The sequence below is a fragment of the Myxocyprinus asiaticus genome, chromosome 30 (genome assembly GCF_019703515.2).
Source record: "Myxocyprinus asiaticus isolate MX2 ecotype Aquarium Trade chromosome 30, UBuf_Myxa_2, whole genome shotgun sequence".
Lineage (NCBI taxonomy): Eukaryota > Metazoa > Chordata > Actinopteri > Cypriniformes > Catostomidae > Myxocyprinus > Myxocyprinus asiaticus.
In genome coordinates this window covers 18850717-18869951 of record NC_059373.1, presented here as the reverse complement: position 1 = coordinate 18869951, position 19235 = coordinate 18850717, and the positions used below count along the sequence as shown (strand labels likewise).

The window sequence follows — 19235 nt, the reverse complement described above, 5'->3', positions numbered from 1 at the left end:
ATCTAGGAATCTTAAAATGTTGAACCAAATTATCTAAAGATTATATAGTTTATCCTCTCTCATATAGTTCACCGAGTGTAGTAACCCCCCTCCCAATCCACTCTGACCAATAGAAAGGGGACTTATTAATACGTAATTTAGGGTTCAGCCATATGCTTGAGGCAACATTTAAATAAATGTCCAAATTAAACACTCTGGACACTTTTGTCCAAACCATGTGCAAATACAAGATAATGGGATATGACTTAACTTCTCTGGTTAGTTTGATCGAAAGGCTTTGCAATGGCGAAATAGGGGCAAGGACTTCCTGTTTAATGTGAAACCAAGGAGGGGCTCTCTCAGGTGGGAGCGACCAATGGGCCAAATGTCTGAGACCGAACGCATAATAATAAAACAAAATCTTGGGTAGGCCTAGCCCACCTTTGTCAATGGGCCTATGTAACTTATTGAAATGTAACCTGGGACGCTTACCATTCCAAATAAAGGACTTCACTATGTTATCAAATTGTTTGAAATAAGAGAGGGGGACATCTACAGGGAGAGACTGTAGCAGGTAGTTAAATTTTGGAATACAATTCATTTTATAACATTAAGCTTCCCAAGGTTATTCCCATAGATAAATGTAATGAAGCCCACCTGCCCACATCGCTCGAAAACCTTTTTATTAAAGGGTCAAAATTAACTCTGACTAAATCACATAAATTTGCTGCGAAAGCCGTTGCTGGGCAGTACGCAGTCAGAGCCAAAGCTTCGGATTTAGACCAATTAACTCTGTATCCCGAAAATTTAGAAAAGGAATTCATAATTCTGTGGAGGCAAGGCACAGATCTAGAAGGGTTGGAGACAAATAATAAAATATCATCTGCGTAAAGCAAAAGCTTATGCGCCACACCTCCCACCATCACCCTTGGGAAATCATCCTCCTTTCTTATCGCGGCTGCTAATGGTTCCAGGGCAAGACAGAACAATAATGGGGAAAGAGGGCAACCCTGCCAGGTGCCCCTATCCAGAGTAAAATAATCTGAAATTAATCCATTTGTTTGTACCGCCGCTACATGGTGTCTATAAAGTAACTTAATCCATCCAATAAAAGTATTTCCGAACCCATATATTTCCAAAATCTTAAAAAGATAATCCCATTCTACCATATCAAACGCCTTTTCGGCGACAAGTGAGATGGCAGCGACCGGAGTCTGATCATTCGCTACTGACCACATTATATTGATGAAACGCCTAATGTTATCAGAAGAGCTACGGCCCGAATAAACCCCACCTGATCTATATGTATAAGAGATGTCATAACTTTACTTAATCGGTTAGCCAGAATTTTTGACAAAATGTTTACATCTAGCTGGATCAGGGAAATTGGATGGTAACTTTTACCCTGCTTGGATCTTTGTCCTTTTTAAGAATCAGACTGATCCGGGCTTGTGTCATGGTTGGGGGAAGCTTTCCATTCTTTAATGATTCAGTATAAACTTCTAACAAAAATGGAGCCAATTCTGTAGCATAAGATCAAAAAAATTCAGCTGCAAATGTTTTGGTAAATGAGGTATACTGTGTGATCCGACCCCTAAGAACCACCTTAAGTGCCTCCTAAGCCACGCCCACAGAAGATACTGAGGACCAGTTGGTCTCCATATAAACACTGAATTCAGTCTTTAACAATTGTTGGAAATAAGGATTTTGCAAAAGGGATACATTAAAGCGCCAACTATATGATTTCTTTTTCTCTGTATGTGGCAACATCTCTAATACCACCAGGGTGTGATCTGAGACTAAGTTTCCAATTGAGCAATCAACAAAAGATGAAATGAGGGACTTAGATATATATATATATATATATATATATATATATATATATATATATATATATATATATATATATATATTCTAGAATAAATCTTATGGACTGATGAAAAAAATGTATAGTCCCTACCAGATGGGTTCAAAAGTCTCCAAATATCTGTAAGACCAAGATTTTTACACATCCTGTGTCACTGTTGCTCTAGGGGGTTTACACACTTTTGCTTCACTATGATCAAGGACTGAGTCCACCAATATTATATCATGAGGGGTGCCAGCAGCTTGCAACATCCCTTCGAGATCTATAAAAAAGCCCTGATCATCAGCATTAGGTGTGTAAATATTAGCCAAAATCAACCTTTGCCCCTGAATTTCAGCTAAAACAATAATGACTCTTCCTAATTTATCATTAATCTGTTTGAGAAATTTGAATTGTAGATGTTTATTTATCAATATAATGACTTCCTTGCTTTTACTTGAGCCAGCACTAAAGAAAACATGCCCACCCCATATTTTCCCAAATTTTCCAGCTTCCTGCAGGGAAAGATGAGTTTCTTGTAGAAACACAATATCATATTTCTTACATTTAAGAAAAGAAATAACCTTCCTTCTTTTTATGGGGTGCCCCAACCATTCACATTCCATGTGGAGAGAGACAATCCACTCATATTAACATTTTACATTTTGATATAATAGAAAAAATAAATTGTGTTAAAAACAAAATTATAAAGATCACATTTCAGCATTAGTGCAACAATAAAACCCCGAATTCCCCCCTGAACAAAACAAACAGAAAAAAGAAAAACGTGTGCATTAACCCTGTGCACGACAGCGCCAACTGGCGTCAATCCCTCTAAACTCAAAGAGTCCATGCACACCTACGAGAACCTCCGCGACAACTTTGCCGTCGGAGTGCTCAATCCCAGTGCTTCTATACAAATTTTGTGAGGCAAAATTGCATAACAGAAAATACTTTGTAAAACAAACTCCAGCCAACAAAAGGCATAAGCACAAAGAACAAGCAGATTCATCCACAGCTGTCCCGAAGGTATGTTCCTCCACAAAACAAACTTCAGCTGCTAGGCGGAACCAGCACAAAAAGAAACAAAACAAGCGTCCCGGTTCCTCGGATGGTCCAGTGTATATTTAACAAGTCAAATTGACTCAGAGGCCACATAAGAAACACACCATGATTTCCTCAGTCCATCAACTCTATAAAAGACATCGCTTGTTGTAGGCATGCAGATATTTTGCGGTCATCCTTATCACTGGCTGGGAACTTCAGCGTAAAAGCGATCTTCCTTCAATGCAAAAGTTTCTTGAAAGAGTGTTATCCCACAAAACAAACTCCAGCCGCTAGGCGGAACCAAATCAAAAAGAAACAAAAATGGCGCCCAGCTTCCTCAGACAGCCAAGAGTAAGTACAGCGAGTCAATCCACTCACATGAGAAACACCAAATGGCTTACTCACTCCAATGTTTTTATGAAGGACAGTGCTTGCTTGGGGCATAAAAATACTTTGCGGCCATCCTTAGTATTTATACTCAGTTTGGCCGGTAACATCAGTACAAAAGCTATCTTCCGTTGATGTAAAAGTTTCTTGCATTCCTTGAATCGATCACGTTTCTCTCTTGTCGAATTCACAAAGTCTGGGAACAAGAAAATGTTGTGATTCTTCCAAGAAAGCTTTCCTTTGCTCCTCGCCTCGTGTAACACAAGATCTTTATCGGATGATCTCAGGAATTTGGCCAGGATTGATCGGGCCTGTCTCCCTCAGCCGATCTACGAGCCAGAACCCTGTGAGCTCACTCGATTTCCAGCTTATGGCCTGTTATGTCAAGCAGACTCGGAAAGAGCTCATCTAGGAATTTCACCATATCTCTACCCTCCTCATGCTCAGGAACTCCAACGATTCGAATGTTATTCCTGCGGCTCCTATTCTCAAGATCTTCAAGTTTTTCAAGGATGTGTTCCAAATCAACTTTGGTCACCAGCGGATTATCAGATAATTCCCTCTCTGATGACTCCAGATAATCAATCCGCTTCTCAACATCTGCCACTCTTGTAACCAACTCAGAGAATTTTGTTTCCATCAATATAATCGATCAACGTATTACAGCGAGATCTTCTAAGTCAGCAACAACTTTCGTCAGCATCACAAACATGTTGGACAGTTGACGCTGGATTTCTCCCGCTGCACCGTTCAAACCGAGTCCCTGGTCCGCAGCCCTGTCAGAGGTTTCAGCTTGAGCTCGTAAGTGTCTTTTTATATCTCCAGAGCCCGAGGATTTTGAATTTTTTGACATATTGACTTCAAAGAGCAAATATGTAGCAGGGTGTATCAAATCTCACTGGATTATAACACAAAAATAACTCAAAACTAGCAAAGTGTGCAGAGCTCGTCGCCTACACGTCCGCTCCTCGCATGGCGTCACGTGACTCCCCTATATAATTATATATTAATAATATTTTAATATTTATTTATACAGCAGATCAATGCTGTAACAGTTTAAATCATTGCTTTTGTTTGCAGTTATTCACAATATGTCAATGTGAGAGAACTATGACATGTTTAAGGCATTAAGGGGGTGCTGTAGTAAAGACAGCTCAGCTTAAATCTCCGTGCTCTTAAAGGCACCTCTGCTTAAAAGGGTACCTTTACATTTGTTTAGGGAACCTTTAGATTTGTGAATGAAATGGGCAGGGGCTTGCGCCCCTGTAGCCCCCGTTCTGTGCACAACAGTGGATTAGAAGGTTTGAAAAGCCTTAAGGACCTTTATGACTTTGTAATGACAGTTTAGAAACACATTATTGCAGCTCACACGTATTGTTTTGCAAATATTTTGTTTGCCTAGACTCCTTCATCTCTTCTTACCCTCTAAACTCCATTTAATTATTGGGTACCTGAAAGTGAAAATTGGGTGATTTCAACATTTTAGAAAGTGTTGAGTATCTTTGGAAAATGCCTCCAGAAACGAATAAATATCCATTAAATGCATCTATTAAATGCATTTGAAAAGTGGTTTTGCATGTTAAATTAGCTCTAAAGCCCATTTATTATTTATCCTGCTTGTTTGCTTCAAACAACAGGTGTTTCCACTCTGCCATGATTTCCAAAAAAAACAAAAAAACTTTTTTCCATTCACCACGTACAATTAGCCTACTGGTGACAGGTTTATCCATGGCTTCCTTGCTGACAAACATTTTTCAAACTGTCTTTACCCACTGTTAAATCTTTTGGATACTACAGATTTTAAGGTCTAACTAATACCTACAGCCTGATCAAGAGTCATTGATATGGTTATTGTTGTCCTTGTGTTCTCAGTTTGTTTCTACGAACTTCTCAGGCAGCATATGGAGGTAGGCAGGCATCATAGTCCATTCGAATGTTTGCGTAGCATCCTGTCTATTATGAAGTAGTAGACATAGATGTATCCTTGAAATCCCACAATCCTTGATTCGACACAGCCTACTTTTTGTACCGTCTCTTCTGATATCAGCTGGTGAATTTCTAACAGTATAGTATGTTGAGCATGGCCATGACCAGCTATGAGGTCACTGAGGTCCTGTCCTCTGTAAAAAATTTAATTAAAAAATAAATTTGAGGATTAATTTTTTAATTGCCTTAGGTCAGTTCATATCAGACAAGTTCACGATACAATGCAACACACTGAATCTTTAGTTCAACATTTATTCAAAAGGTTTTTAAAATAAATTCTCACCTGTAAATTACTGTCGAGAGGTCCAGACTGATGCTAAAGCAGCCCATACACGGCGCTGCACTTGGCACCTGTAACTTTTCTTAGCGCTGGTTAGGATGGACCAAACATAGTTGTTTATTAAATGATTGTAAAGAAACTGTGGCGGGATTCCATCCACAGGTACGAATCATTGCAATTATAATTTTTTATTAGAAATTACTGTCCAGTTTAAAAATGTTTTCCAAATAGATATAAAAACGTCCTGAGATTTGAATGCGGATTAATGGAGGATTTGGTTTTCTGAGCTGTCAAGCGCCCCCCCTGGAGGAAGAAAGTTTTGTGTCTCAAAGGAAACAGTTTTGCAATTTCAGTTAATTCCAGCAATTGGATGACTTTAAAAAAAACATGTAAAACAGAACATTAGTCACAGCAGAAAAAAAAAACGTCATGGTTACTTGTGTAACCTCCGTTCCCTGTTGGAGGGAACGAGACGTTGTGTCGATGTCGTGACACTAGGGGTCACTCTTGGGAGCTCGAGACACCTCTGGTCTTTGATAAAAGGCCAATGAAAATTGGCGAGTGGTATTTGCATGCCACTCCCCCGGACATACGGGTATAAAAGGAGCTGGTATGCAACCACTCATTCAGGTTTTATGCTGAGGAGCCGATATAAGGTCCGGCCATTTCAGCGAGTAGTTCAGCATTGTGGCAGGAGGGACACAACGTCTCATTCCCTCCATCAGGGAACGGAGGTTACACAAGTAACCATGACGTTCCCTATCTGTCACTCACTCGACGTTGTGTCAATGTAGTGACACTAGGGTTCCCTATACGAAACGCCACAATTGGCTGAACTGTGTTACGTGAACTGGTGGTGTGTGGTGGGCAGACTACTGTGTGCCTCATAGCCAGCACACCAGGTCGACACGTAACCTCCCCCAACATAGTCATGAGTGTTGAACGGCCCTTTAGGGGCAAGTCGACTACCCAAAAGATGGAGACAGGCTTAACCCAGTCGTGGCCTCTTTTCCCCTTCTCATTTTCCACTCCCTAAAAAAGAAGGGGTATTATCCGACTGGGCCGCCAGGACTTCCAAGGAGAAGACACCGCGGAGACCACACCTCGCCCAAAGAGAGGGGGGGATATTTAAGTGGAAGAACACGTCTTTCCGACCATGTGGAGAGTCTTCAAGGTAGATCCTACCCAACGAGGGAGGAGTTACTACAAACATGGAGACTGGGGCAGAGCTCTGCCCTAGGAAGACGCAGTTTGCCAACAGGGAAACAAACTAGTGGAAGATATATATCGCATGGGGTTAGCATTACAGGGAACCGCCACATGCGGAGCACCTACCCCAGAACAGGACTCTTAGTTAGCACATGTACTGGGCCGGCAGCGAGTCTCTCCGAAGACTCGACTGCCATAGGGCTTGGAGGAAGTCAATCAGGGAACAAAGTTTGTGAACACTACTGGGAATTAATGCAGCACGTTTTCAGCTCCAAGGGAGGTATATATCGCATGCTATGTGCAAGCGATACACCCGGCCAGCTATCCCGGGCTTATCCACTTGTGTTGCGTGCCATTACCTGGGACGAAACAGATTCCACCCGGAGGTTGTAGAACCTTGCAAAGGTGTTGGGTGTTGCCCAGCCCGCTGCTCTGCAAATGTCTGTTAGAGAGGCACCTCTGGCCAGGGCCCAGGAAGCCGCTACACCTCTGGTAGAATGGGCTTGTAGCCCTACTGGGGGCGGCATGTCCTGGGCGAGATATGCCATAGTTATGGTGTCAATGAGCCAGTGGGTGATCCTCTGCTTGGAGACAGCACTTCCTTTCTGCTGTGCACCAAAGCAGACAAAGAGCTGCTCAGAGATTCTAAATCTCTGCGTGCGATCCAAATAGATGCATAAAGCACATACCGGACACAGCAATGACAGGGCTGGGTCTGCCTCCTCCTGGGGCAGGGCTTGCAGGTTCACCAACTGGTCCCTAAAAGGGGTGGTGGGAACCTTGGGCACATAGCCCGGTCGGGGTCTCAGGATCACGTGAGAGTAGCCCGGACCAAACTCCAGGCATGTTTCGCTGACAGAGAACGCTTGCAGGTCACCTACCCTCTTGATGGAAGTGAGCGCAGTCAGGAGGGCAGTCTTCAAGGAGAGTGCCTTAAGTTCGGCTGACTGCAAAGGCTCAAAGGGGGCTTTCTGTAGACCCTGAAGAACTACAGAGAGGTCCCATGAGGGAACGAGGTGCGGTCTGGAGGGATTCAGCCTCCTGATGCCTCATAGGAACCTGATGATCAGGTCATGCTTCCCTAAGGACGTACTGTCGACTGCGTCGTGGTGTGCTGCTATGGCGGCAACGTACACCTTCAAGGTGGAAGGGGACAGCCTCCCTTCCAGCCTCTCCTGCAGGAAGGAAAGCACTGATCCGACTGCGCATCTCTGGGGGTCTTCGTGTCGGGAAGAACACCACTTAGTGAACAGACGGCACTTAAAGTCATACAGGTGCCTCATAGAGGGGGCCCTAGCCCGAGTGATCATGTCTACCACCGCGGGTGGAAGTACACATCCTTCAGGTCTACCGCCGCGAACCAATCTTGATGCCGGATGCTCGTCAGAATGCGTTTTTGCATCAGCATCTTGAACGGGAGTCTGTTTAAAGCTTGGTTCAGTACTCGCAGGTCCAAGATTGGCCACAACCCACCATCTTTTTTTGGTACGATGAAGTAGGGGCTGTAAAACCCTTTCTTCATCTCGGCTGGAGGGACAGGTTCTATCGCGTCCTTCCGTAGGAGGGTAGCGATCTCCACGCACAGGGTGGCAGCGTTTTTGCCCTTGACCAAGGTGAAGTGAATACCGCTGAACCTGTGCAGGCGCCTGGCGAACTGAATCGTGTAGCCGAGTCGGACGGTCTGGATCAGCCATCGCGACGGATTGGAAAGCGCAAGCCACGCTCTCCAAGTTCCGCGCGAGGGGGACCAAGGGGACAACGTCGTCAGGCGTACCGGCAGGTGGGGCCTCGTGGCGGGGCGGAGCACAAGGTGCCACACCGCGTCGTGGCCGTGCTGAGTCTAGGGACATCGAAGCACTTAACTGGCTCCTTATGACCACCCCCGGAACAGCCTGGGATGGGGGAGGAAGAGGCCTGTCCTCGTAACCCGTGGAGACTGCCACATCGGGGGCGGCTGTGTGCCACAACTGGGCGCTCAGGGGCGGAAAGGCCACCGCTGGAGCGCCAATCCTGCAAGAAAAAGCCTGTGGATGGTAGTCGTGGTGACGACCGTACACAACGGGTATGTGACCCAGGGAGGAAGGAAGCCACTCTTTTGCTGAACTGTTGGGTACCACAGCCACTTGGGCATGCCGCGAAATCAAACAAAAAGGCAACAAAAGATTTTCCACCCGGCCCTCCACCGGGGGATGGAGTGGTCTTCTTACCAGCTCCTTGTGAGTGGGTTCCCTCATCCCTGGGTCGCCCGTCTCAGGGGCGCTTTGAGGACCTCCCTGGGTTCTTCGGTGCCGGCTGTGAGACGAGTGGCGTCGGCTTCCTGCGGTGGGCTCCACGCCAGGGCCAGGCCGGAGGGGTGGGCTGCGGCGGAGCCGGTGAAGTTACCGCAGGGGGACGCCCTTGGCGATGAGCAGATGGGGTGCAGGATCTTGAGCCACACCGGGGCAGGATGTGCCGGATTGCCTCCGTCTGCTGCTTCATCCCCGAGAACTGCTGGGCAAAGTCCTCGATGGTGTCGCCGAATAGGCCCATCTGGGAAATGGGGGCAGCAAGGAACCGTGTCTTGTTGGCCTTGCCCATCTCGACCAGGTTGAGCCAAAGGTGGCGCTCCTGGACCACTAGTGTGGCCATCGTCCGCCCGAGAGACCGCGCCATGACCTTCGTCGCTCGGAGAGTGAGGTCGGTCGCCGAGCGCAGTTCCTGTACCAAATCTGGGGCGGAACTACCCTTGTGCAGTTCTTTCAGCGCCTTGGCTTGGTGGACCTGCAGGAGAGCCATGGCGTGCAGGGCAGAGGCGGCTTGTCCAGCAGCACTCTAGGCTTTAGCCATCAGGGACGACATGACGACTTAGGGCATCCACGCCAGGTGGCGGCGCTCTGTGGGCATAGGTGCACCGCGAGCGCCTTATCCACCGGGAGAATCGCCGTATAGTCCCTGGCTGCCCTGCCATCAAGGGTAGTGAGAGCGAGGGAACTGCGGAATCGCGGCCGGGCAGTAAAAGGTCCCTCCCACGACCACCCGCTCCTCATGCACTTCCGGGAAGAATGGCACTGGAGCGGTGCGTGGCTGCTTTGAGCGGTGCCGCGAGCCCAGAAACCAGTCATCAAGCCGCGAGGGTTCAGGGGAGAGCGGAGGGTTCCACTCTAACCCGACACTCGCGGTCGCCCGGGAAAGCATGTCCGTCATTTCGGTATCGGCCTGTGACTGGGCAATCGTCCCCGAAGGGGGAAGCCCTTCTGCGTCCGACTGGACAAACCCGCTCTCCGATGCTGTGCTCGAGAGCTCATCATCTTCGCAGGCTCCGGACAAGTAGCCAGACTCGCTGTGAGACGAGCCTGCGAACTCATCCGGAAGCCCGATTGGGGCAGACGAGCATGCTGGGGAATGGGAGGTCCATGGGGGGATACCCGGCGGAGACGATCCCATTGGGGTCCCCAAATCGCCCCCAGTGCTAGCCGCGCTGGCCTCATACCCGTAGGTAGAAGGACCGAAGCGGGGAGCCGCTGGGGTGGCTTGCTTTCTTACTTTCTTACTTTCTTGCTTTCTTACGTTCTCTGCAGTGCACCAGTGCAGAGGAGGGAGAAGCCGCTGAAATGCGACGTCAGATCCAGCAGAGGTGAATGAACAGTAGTATTCAGCTCAATGAGCATGACCGTTCGGCTCAGAAGAGAAAATCTGAATGAGTGGTTGCATACCAGCTCCTTTTATACCCGTATGTCCGGGGGAGTGGCATGCAAATACCACTCCCCAATTTTCATTGGCCTTTTATCAAAGACCAGAGGTGTCTCGGGCTCCCAAGAGTGACCCCTAGTGTCACTACATCGACACAACGTCAAGTGAGTGACAGATAGGGAACTCATCTTCTATAAGAAAACTCTATATCGTCATGCTCAGGGGCACTATGGAGTCTCAATCCGACCCTGATGATCATCATAACATTATCTTAAATGTTCAACAACAGTAGCACACTAAACTTATACACCATCTGTTGTACAGACTACATTATGAAACCATCAGTATGAAAATGTCAAATATGTGAACACTGGCCATGATAAAGGCTATGTGGCTGATGTTTCACAACGTCATTGGTAAAAACACAATTGTAATTTTGGTACAATTCTTGGCACCCCACCCCAGACCTCACTAATTTTCAAACCTGGTTATGGCCCTGATGCTGAGGAGTAACTGGCTCCCTTTCTGTCTATACCTCCATCCTCTTGATTGAATAAATCAGTGTACAAATTAATTGCCCTAGATTTTGTGCTGTTAGCATCTTACCCATGTTTATATCAATAATTTATTGTGAGAAAGCCTCTGACTTTCAAGAATTGTTTTTCAAATTAAGGGTCTTAAGGTTCACATTAAGGAACATGGTTCTGTTTGACTTTTGTTGAGACTAGTCATTTGGATCAACTCACAAGTCATCATGCTCAAGAGGAGAAACCCACTGTTGCTTCTAACCATCACATTATGCCCATTAGCACAGCTGAAGCATCTCACTCTCTCCTTGTGTAGTAAATTAGATTGCAAAACTGAAATGTAACACAGTGCGGGATGATACAAGACACAGGCCCGATGTGTAGGGTCAAGTCCTTTTGATTTGGCATCATCTAGACAGCAACTGCTTGCATGGAGCTAAATAGACTACGTTGTGAACTGCTGAGAGAATCCAGTTTTGTAAGGATAAAAAAATGGTTTATTGTATTTTTAATATTTATGCATTTCAATTTTGTGACATTGACTTCAAACTAAATTAAGCTATAATGTAAATTTAAATAATGTGCATATTATGATTTAAGCATTTTAAATTAATTCAATACATTTTAATAAATTAAATAAATTAATCATTAATGTAGATCCTAATAACAAAAATGGACAGTGTCAGTTTATGCAATTTTTCCTCTAAATTTTAAAACATTTCAAAACATATATTTACATGAATTTAAGTAATCGATTAAGCTTATGTGTCTATTAAATACTAACACACAAAATAGCTTTGAATCATTTTGGCTTTAATCTAATATTTAATAGTAAAAAATTACACATGCTGTTAGCAAGTAAGTAAATGTTAATTAATTAAACTCAATGAATGATCTTTCAAGACTTAGTAAACATTATTCATATGTTTAAGGCCACATCCTAACACTCAAAAAATAATTTTAAGTTTTTCTCATTTTTAATTTCATCACAAAATTCCATCAAATTGAACATCTTTAACAAAATATATATATTTTCTGTGTAATTATTTTAAAATTATGCAATTCAATTTTGTTTACATTTTTGTTATGGAATATTTTTTGAGTGCACTAATCAGTTTCCTAATGTCATCACTTTCCAAAGGAATGTGGTAATGCAGAGCATTTTTGAAAAATGAAGGTGTTTTCGGTGGAAGAATTCAAGTGTGTATGAGAGGTTTTAAAATGAGGTTTTAAAATGAAAACATATTAGTTTGGGCGTGGCCTAAAACAATACAGTTTGCTAAATGAAAAATCAAATGTGTTTTCTTTGCAATTAATAAAAAATAAATATATAATAATACTTTGACAAAACAGAGCATATTTAGATACAGTTAATTTAAATCTTTTATTAAAATACTACTATTGCCAAAAAAAAAAAAAAAAAAATAAAAAAAAATATATATATATATATATATATATATATATATATATATATATATATATATATATATATATATATACACACAGTTCTCGTAAAAGGGTCCCTTTTCCCAAAGAGTCTGTGCTTTCAAGAAATGGCAGGAAGTGAGGCTCTAATCTTTGCTGTTATCCACTTAATTTTGTGAGTGGACATGCTGGCCATTTCCAAGCAGGGTCTGTGACAGCAGTGATTAAGAGCATTTGTGCCAGCTTGGATTATGGGGTGTCAGTACCATGGAACCCAAGTTTCTCCATTGACCAGGAGGTCAAGACCCATCAGTTCATGGACATCTTGTTTGTGTTTGATTTAGCCTAGTCTTGCTACGTGATACGTGCACTGAGATGTTTTTGTGAATTTTTTCTTTTTAGTTGTTATTTCCTTAAATGTCACACCATTTTCTGCAAATTCAGATCAAAGCCATATGATATGATAAGCCAAATGATAAAGACTAGAACACACCCCAGTCCTGTTGTGTATTTTGATGTGTCATTTTGTGTGTGTTTTTGTTTCAGTTTTCTGCTAGTGTTCAGCTGTCTGGTGCTTTCTGTTTTCTCCACCATTCCAGATCACCACACAGTCGCCAACGAGGGGCTCTTCCTTTTGGTAAGATGTTGGGATGAGTGTGTTTACATGCAGGCCAATAAGCTAATAACAACCAAAACTCAGCTTTAAAAAAAAAGGCAACTGTGCAGTTATTAAGCTGCAATTCCTCATGAGTTGTCAATGTGTGCCAAAAGTTAAAGGAATAGTTCACCGAAAAGTGACAATTCTCTCATCAGTAACTCAACCTCATGCAGTCCCAGATGTGTATGACATTCTTTCTTTTCATGATCATGATCGTGCCTAGAGACTGCAATGGCAAGAAGTACAGTGAAAAGGAGTCACACTTTGGTTTGATCCAACCCAAAATCGATTGGATCGCTTCAGAAGACAAGGATTAAACCACTGGAGTATTATGCATTACTTTTATGCTGCCTTTATGTGATTTTTGGAGCTTCTAAGTTTTGGTCACCATTCACTTGCACTGTATGGACCAACAGAACTGAGATATTCTTCTAAAAATCTTAATTTGTGTTCTGGAGAAAAAAGTAAGTTATACACGTCTGGGATGGTATGAGGGTGATTAAATGATGAGAGAATTTTCATTTTTGGGTGAACTATTCCTTTAATATCAACACAGAACTATCAAAAGACATACCAAATTGTTTCTTGTTTGTTCTTAATTAATGTGCAAGTCACCATCATGTTTTAAACTGGGATTGTTCTTGCAACTAGGTGACAAAATTACAGTGTCCAAATCCTAAAACATTTTCCTTGTTTCCCAGTCAGTCTTTGACACAGGCAATGTTTTTTAAAGAAGTTACCTCCTAGAAAACTGGTTTCATACAGGTTTACAAGTTATCATAATGTCATGTCTAATGATCCAAAACCATTTTAAGTGAGCTTTAGCAATAACCATGCAAATATTTAATGACTTGCATGCTTATTTCTTGGTAGAAAAAAGAATCTGAAAAAATGGACGTTTATAAAGTACTTTACTCCTTTCAACTGCTCCATCAGTCGCCATTTTTATTTTTTCCACCAACAGTCAATATACAAACACAGTATTTCGGTATATCAGAAGCACTGACTGATGCATCTATAGCATGCTGCCTTCAAAAACCAACCACATGAAGACATCTTATTAGTCAGGATGTGACACAAACATTGGACTTGGACTTGCCTTATTATTTTCTGCTTGCCTCCGTATTCTGCCTTAAAAGTCAATCTGGCACAATATAACTATCTTTCCCTTCCTATTATACTGCATTTAAATTAATCAACTCTCTTACCTGCAGAGGAAATGGTTTCACTTCCTTCCTGTGTTTTGTATCCAAAATTCCAGTACAAAGTGATAGTTGGCAGCCACAGACTGGCAGGTGCATATGGCAGTATCTGTGCCATCACTAAGCAGAATCCAAATTACAGTGTCTTTTAAGTCTTTAAATACACGCATAATAGCATTCCACCTGAATAATTAATCGCTCAGTGCTTTCTATCTGGCTGTTAGTCTGTCCAATAGCCATGTCTGTAACTTAGTGTGTCAGTTTTAGAGGTGTGTCTTCAAAAATAGACGAATTGGGTGTTTGCCAGCATTATGGATCAAATCTGCCATGTCTGCAAGACCATTTTGCTGTCCATTGTGTTACTAAGGGTTTTATCTCATTATTAGTTTACTTGGCATTGTTCTGAAATCCTTTGCAAGCACAAACATGTACTTGTGCAGTAAATTGAAACAGCATAAAACAGTGGTTCTCAACTGATGGGTCGCAACCCAAAAATGGGTCGCAGGTCTGGACAGCAAAGAAAAAACAATGAGGAATGTAAATAATAAAATGCAACTAACCATGTGATCATGCATAATTAAGATAGGAAAATAAATATGTTTATCAATCTTTAAAAGGGAGGAGAAGAAGCTTCTCATATATTTTGTCAATTATATCAAAGGTTGTGTCCAATTAAACTGTTTGATATCATCTCATCCTCAAAATGCCCTGAACGACCATGAACAAAATTATGCAAGTTATTATTAAGGTAAATATGATTCAGAATACTTTAAATATGGGTTCACTTACAGTGAGAATAAACATGGTTTGTGCCAACCAATGTGTTTTTGTGCTGTAATTTATTGGCTGCAAATTCAAAAGACATTTAGAAACCAAAATTTTAGGTTTTCCTATTCATCTATATATCATGTAAATACTTTTGAATATTCTTGGGCATATTCAGTTCGTGGTTATATTAATAGTGTCTATGTTTGACTTTAAGGACATTTTTTAATACTTTTGTACCAAAAACAATCTTGGTACTGTGTCACTACTTGATGTCCAAAGTAAAATCTGTGTGCTGAAGCAAAAACAGTGGAGAACCACTGGAATACATTTTTATAATGATTGTATAAATTATTATTAAATCGTAATTGAAGACTTTTTGCTAATTTGTGTTTCAGCTTGCCATCCATAATATCTTGAGGGATCACAAATGTTGCAAAACAACTTTATTTAGCATGATATACTACTCTCTTTTCTGTGTATGGCTTGATTATAATGCATTAGGGGACATTTACTCAATTTATAACTGCAACAGAACACATTCTGAAACTATTAGGCCTTATTTTCATTACCGTTTTAGCAACATCTCAGGCTAGGCACTGCTCATCTGAGTGGCTCACTGTAAGCATTCCTATATGATCTCATGTCTCCCTGTGGCTGCTTTAAGTGTGCATTTTGTTTTCCACTGGGATTTTTGCTCTGGGAAATGGCAGTGTAAGCACACAGCAGGATTCAGGTGTTGTCGATTATACAAGTAGCCGATTCCATCCAATACTCATAACTGCAATTCTGTAATCACTCATTCAGTATGAAGTGCCTTCGCTTTCTCACTGTCTTTTTTTTTCCCATCCCGCTCTTACTTTCTCCTCTCATTCCTTTCCACATACCATTTAATGGTCTCCTTCAGGACAGAACTTGTTGTCTATCATGCAAGCTCTGGTACTGACTGCACACTCAGTCTTTTCCGATTAACATTTTTTATTGATTCGTAGATATAACAAAGAAAAACAAAGCATATATACACTGAATCAACATTACCCCTCCCCAATCACAAACCCCACCATGACCCTCAACGAACATCCCTGTGGTCACATATAAGAATACACACATACACACACACAAAAAAAAAAAAATGTATATAATAATCATACACATTTAAAACTATACTAATCTCTCCACAGCCCCTACCCGAGAGTCCCCCAAAAACGCCAAATAACTGCCCCATTTCCCATCAAAAATTCCCAAATCCCCGTCCTTCTACACGACACCTCCTAGAAAGCTGCCACCCTCCCCATCTCCGCACGGCACTCCCGACTTCCATCCCTTTAAAATAATCTATCTACCTATCATAACACTGGTCAGAACCCAATTATTTATGTGTTTATCCCCCATATTGATGACCGCCCCATCGCCCAAAATACAAAGTCTGTGGCAAAATGAAATTTGAGTGCCCAATACGTCACACATAAAACTCTGAACCTTCAACCAAAATTCCTGGATCTTAGCACACCACCAAAAAACATGGGTTGTGTCTCCGTTTTCTGATTGGCATTGCCAGCAGGTGGGTGTGTTTTTAAGACCAAGCCTATACAATCTAGAGGGGGTCAAATAGAATCTATGTAAAATCTTGAATTGCATAAGGCGCACCCTTGCATCTCTAGATACAGACTTGAATTTTTTTAGAATCCTATCCCTCCTCCAATACCAAGTTAAAATCTTTCTCCCATAATCTCTTGATAGAGGTTAAAGCTTCGTCCCTCAGACTCTGAATTAGCAGGGAGTAATACACTGATGCCTCATGACCTTTTCCAAAAAGCAGTAATCACATCTCCCAGAGTGTCTGCCGCTTTAAGGGGGTGTATGCTACTCACAAAAATAGTATAGAGCAGGTGGCGCGGCTGTAAATACCTAAAGAACTGAGATCTGGGAATCCCAAAATGTTGAACCAAATTTTCAAAGGATCTCAACACTCCACTCATATAGGTCACCGAGCGTATTAACCTCCCTCACAATCCACTCTGACCAGCAGAAAGGGGACTTATTAATACATAATTTGGGGTTCAGCCATATGCTCTAGGCAACATTTAAATCCGAATTAAACACTTTGGACACTTTTGTCCAAACCGATTGCAAATGCAAGATAACGGGGTATAACTTAACTTGTCCGGTTAGTTTGATAGAAAGGCTTTGCAATGGTGAAATAGGGGCAAGAACTTCCTAGTCAATACCAAACCAGGGAGGGGCTCTCTCAGGTGGAAGTGACCAATGAGCCAAATGTCTGAGACCGAATGCATAATAATAAAACATAATCTTGTGTAGGCCTAGCCCACCATTGTCAATCGGCTTATGTAATTTATTGAAATTTAATCTGGGACACTTACCATTCCAAATGAAGGATTTCACTATGCTATCAAATAGCTTGAAATAACAGAGGGGAACATCTACAGGGAGAGATTGTAGCAGGTAGTTGAATTTTGGAATACAATTCATTTTAATAACATTAAGCTTCCCAATCATAGGTAAATAGGTAAACCTGCCCACATCGCTCAAAAACCTTTTTTATTAAGGGGTCAAAATTGACTAACTAAATCAGACAAATTTGTGTTAAAATGTTTTTTATTTGGCGTTACTGCAGAAAATCGTTTGTAATTACACTTTTTTGATGCCAACACATAGAACTTACACTATAACAAATGTGCATGAAACAAGAATTCACATACAGAAATAATAATTACCCCAAAACTCAGCCCACAGTGCTATCCGATACTAGAAGCAGAAAATGAAGATATAAGAGAAACATACTAATCACCAGTTTGAAGAAAAGAAATAAAAGGGGACCAGATTTAATCAAATAACACTATTTTATCCTTTAAGATGTACCTAATTCTTTCTAAATGTAATGTATCAGTTAATTCTGTCAGCCACATTTTAAGAGTTGGAACTTCCTTTTTCTTCCAAAACAAAAGAATGAGTTTTTTTTTTTAGCGAAATGCCAAATACAATTAATATAGGATCCGGTTCAAAACATATGTCCAACGTATCCGAAAAGATCTGAAAAATTTTGTTCCAGAAACTTTGTAATTTGGGACATGATATGTAACAATGAGACATGGTGGAATTTAAAAATTGACATTTGTCACATAACGGTGACATTTCTGGAAAAATTGTGTTCAGTTTACACTTTGAATAATGAAGCCTGCGAAGCTGAATAAAACAGTGTCTTGCATTAATGGAACATATGTGGGCAAGTTCAAGACTGTATTCCCATATTTCCATAGGAATTTCCACAGCAAGGTCCTCTTCCCAGGCAAATTTAATTATCTCCATAGACAGCTTTTCCACCTGTTCCAAAGCCTTATATAGAAAGGAGATTGTACCGTCGCCTCTGTGGCGTCTATCCAAAAATAAATCCAGATATGCAGGTGTAGCCGTGACATAACTTGAAATATTAAACTTCACGAAGTCTCTAATCTGAAGGTATCTGAAGAAAATATTAGAAGGAATACTATATTTCTCACACAATTGCTGAAAAGAAGCAAATATACCCTCCACATATAGATCCCCTATGTTACGTAACCCTAAATTTTTCCAAATCTCAAATGCGCCGTCTATCATGGATGGGCAAAAGGCAGGGTTAACTGAAATAGAGAGCAAAAAAGACATTTAGGTAAATTTAAAATGTGACTTTAATTGTTTCCAAATCCGAATAGAATTATGAATAACCAGATTATAATTATAAAGTGAACTAGTTATACCTGTGGGTGATAAAAGAATTGCGTTAATGGAGTATGGAAGACAATCCTCCTGCTCCAATTTCAGCCAATTCTCCCCTACCTGTGGCGAATCAATCCATAGATTCATAGCTCTCAGATTCGCAGCCCAATAGCAATAAAGAAAATTAGGTAAAGCGAGCCCTCCTTGCATTTTGGGTTTACAGAGGTGCAGTTTGGAAATCCTATGAGCTTTATAGTCCCAGATAAAAAGGACCAAGATAGAATCCAGTTTTTAAAAAAAGGATTTAGGCAGAAATACAGGAATGTTCTGCACCAAATACAGAAACTGGGGGAGAAATATCATCTTAATTGCATTCACCCTTCCCAGAAGAGAGATCGGAAGCGTTCTTCAGAACCTGATCATGGATTCAAGCTTAGGCAGCAGAGGTTGAAAATTAGCTTTGATTAAGTTGGAAAACTTTTTTGTCACCTCAATTCCTAAATATGTCAATTGTTCTTAAGCAATCTTAAATGGCAAGTGA

The 19235-nt window shown here is 41.8% G+C and overlaps 1 protein-coding gene across 3 annotated transcripts in view; it reads left to right on the top strand.

The window, feature by feature from the left end:
- Positions 1-19235, top strand: part of LOC127421311 (potassium voltage-gated channel subfamily KQT member 4-like) — a 121691-nt gene that overhangs the window by 63812 nt on the left and 38644 nt on the right. For all 3 annotated transcript variants that reach the window (XM_051664298.1, XM_051664297.1, XM_051664299.1), the window contains exon 2: positions 12902-12992. In XM_051664298.1, coding sequence (XP_051520258.1) covers positions 12902-12992 — 91 coding nt within the window. The remainder of the gene's footprint in view (positions 1-12901; positions 12993-19235) is intronic.